Source organism: Magnolia sinica, chromosome 14, assembly GCF_029962835.1.
Source record: "Magnolia sinica isolate HGM2019 chromosome 14, MsV1, whole genome shotgun sequence".
Taxonomy (NCBI): Eukaryota; Viridiplantae; Streptophyta; class Magnoliopsida; order Magnoliales; family Magnoliaceae; genus Magnolia; species Magnolia sinica.
Window position 1 is genome coordinate 55,958,871 of NC_080586.1, and position 3,044 is coordinate 55,961,914.

General features: G+C 38.2%; 1 protein-coding gene across 1 annotated transcript; it reads right to left on the reverse strand.

Annotated features, from left to right (window-relative positions):
- Positions 1-220: 220 nt before the first annotated feature.
- LOC131224979 (uncharacterized) lies at positions 221-988 on the reverse strand. Its single transcript, XM_058220414.1, has one exon. The coding sequence runs from the start codon at positions 986-988 to the stop codon at positions 221-223; it is 768 nt and encodes a 255-aa protein (XP_058076397.1).
- Positions 989-3,044: the final 2,056 nt, after the last annotated feature.

Genomic DNA, 3,044 nt, shown 5'->3' on the forward strand with positions numbered 1-3,044 from the left:
CATGAGGTTGCATCTGAAGGGATAAGGGTTGTCTACCTTGCTGTCGTTGTGACTGCTGTTGAGACTGTTGTTGTTGGGGCTTATACTGTGTCCTATATGGTGGCCTTTGCTGCTGGGGCTGCTGATGTCTAGGTGGTTGATATGGCTGTTGTTTCTGTGGATTGGGACAATCCTTTTTACGGTGCCCTATAGCACCACACTTATAACAGGCTCCGAAAAACTATTGTTGAGGAACAAACGGTAATACTGGGGATCTGACATCAGGTCTGGCTGCATTATCATATCTAACTGTAGGCCTCTTTGGGGATGAAAATGGCTGAAAATTAATACCACTCTCTGAAATAAATCTCCTCTTCCTTTGCTGATTAGAAGTAGATGGATGCATACTTTGTTGTTGGTTCCAATCAGACTCAAAAATCTGTGCCTTCACTACTACTCCCTTAAGAGTCGACAACTCAAACCCTCTGATTCGAGATCGTAAACTAGGACATAAACCATCCTCAAATTTCCTCACCTTCAAATCATCATTGGCTACTAAATGTGGAGTAAAATGAGATAATTCTATAAAACGAGCCTCATAATCAGCAATAGACATCTCACCTTGAACTAAAGACTCAAATTCATTTGCTTTCTGACGACGAACAGCTATGGGGAAAAACTTACGATTAAACTGGTCTTTAAATGCTTCCCACGTCCACACAAATTTTGGATCTACTAAATGAACAATTGACTTCCACCATTGTTCTACCTCTCCTTGCAATTGATAAGTCACTAAGGTAACAAATTGCTTGGAAGTACAACCCATAACTTGAAAAAGTTTCTCTATTTTTGACTTCCATAACTCAGCTGCCATAGTATCTGGCTTACCAGAAAAACAAGGTAGATCTAGATGTCTAAAATCTATAAAAAGAGCATTGGCCCGCTCCTGCGTTGATGTCTCAGGAGTATAACTAGATCGTTGCCTTTGATTAGCCGTTATAGTTGACATAGTCTGCAACAGTTGTTAAAGTTGTGTTGCAGGAACAGGTATAACTGGATCTGGAACAGATTTTGACATAGATTTTGACTTAGACTTGGGTTGCATTAGGAGAGTCTTAACAGGATTCTTTTTAGGCGGCATCCTATAGATAAAACACCTAATTAGCCTAAAAAGAACAAGTAAACCTATATAATATACACAAAACTAAATAATCATACAACTCCTTTACTTCGCAAAGCATGAACCTAACAACTCTAACGCAACAACATATAATAAATACATTATATGATTTATGCAGATATTTCCCAAATCATTCTCTAATACCATTTTCTGTCATGACCCTAAATCTAGTGTTGGTAATCCATGATTACTATACACCAAATTTTGGTTGACAGCCTCCTTAGAACTCCGATTTTAGGACTTCCAACTATCACATACTAAGTCCCATAAGCGAGGCTCCACAAGGAGGATTTTTGAAAGTAAAGACGACAAGCACGTATAATTTCTCAAAATTTCATCATAGTCAACATATATTATTGTATACAACTGAGCATATCAAGGCAAAACCAAAACATAAACCATGTCATATTTACTATACCTGATGTATATATTCTTGGTATTACAAACAAATTATATACACTGATATGTACAAAACAAAAAGGACAACTGGAGTCAGTAGCCTCTACTCCTGCAGCTCCCTACTCTCACCTGTAAAAAAAATAGAAAAGAAAGCTTGAGCTACTAAGCCCAGTGAATGTCTGTGTGCAGTGAAAATGCATGTTTCATGTCATGCTCATATAATGCATAGGAATGCACAGGCTTTCTGGATCGATAACAATAAAATAAAGATACAATACATTATGCCACTTTTTATATTCCAAATCATTTTTATATGCAGAGGTGGGACTTCTACCCACTTGTAACATACATACTCTTTCAATGTTTCCACAACTTTTCACATTTCTCAATTAGATCACCAAAGTCTGAAATAGAGATGAGACTCGCATATGATCGCTACCCACTTATATAGACATTTCTACCGTGGTCAACTACAGAGGTGAGACTACATAGTTCATGGGCCGAACTAGTCTAACCCACTTGTGTTGAACCTCACTATCTACTTAACAATGAGAAGTCATAAGTCACCTAGCAAAATGATAGTAGACAATTTACGAGCTTGTCACACATAAGCTATCTTTGCTTGCCCATAAGCAGGTCAGGTCAAACCTCTCAACTAATCGACATGCGTCGGTGGGAGTCGCTGCCAACTTTGGTATTTCGGCATTCCAGCGCTTTGTTCTTCCACCCGGTCTAGGCATTGGTTGCTCCCAATGGTACCAATCGAGGTTTAGGGACTTTCACCCACGGACCCTCTAATCATGTCCTGTTGAATTACACATTTTCGGTGTGGTGTCCAACTCATGTCATAACAAAGTATGTTTCATCGCATTTACAATCACTGTATGTATGTATGCATGAGTCCACACACAAGCAAAATAGATCATATTTTTCAAGACAAGCAAAGGATGACCTTCCTCATGTGGTCTCCTCCTGAATTTTAAGTTTCTCATAGGGGTCTCATGTAATGCATCCTGTATTTAGACGGTTCACATACTAATCATAGACACATCGTCTGTCGCAACACAACCCACTATGATCAACATACCATGATATGAATCATTCACTCTCACTCATACAATGATACATCAACTATGAACCATGCATATGATATGCATATGACTTAGCCAATCTAAATCCAAGCTGAAATTCATTCTGTTATAAGACTCCATGCCACAAGCATGCTTTTTCTCAGGAATTAACTACATAAAAAGGAGGAAGGATAATTCTTTTAAACGTTTTGTCAAACAGGTAGTGGGCGGACTTTTTAAGGGACAACGAGAAACCGATGGCAATTCGTATGAATTTAAACAAAACTAACTCATCTCTAGCATCCAACCTTCTATTAATAATCTCACTAATTAAATCAGAAAAATCTAGTAATAACCTTCAGAAAATCCGGCAATAACCTAACCTTGGATTAGTAAATTTAGCAATCACCTAACCC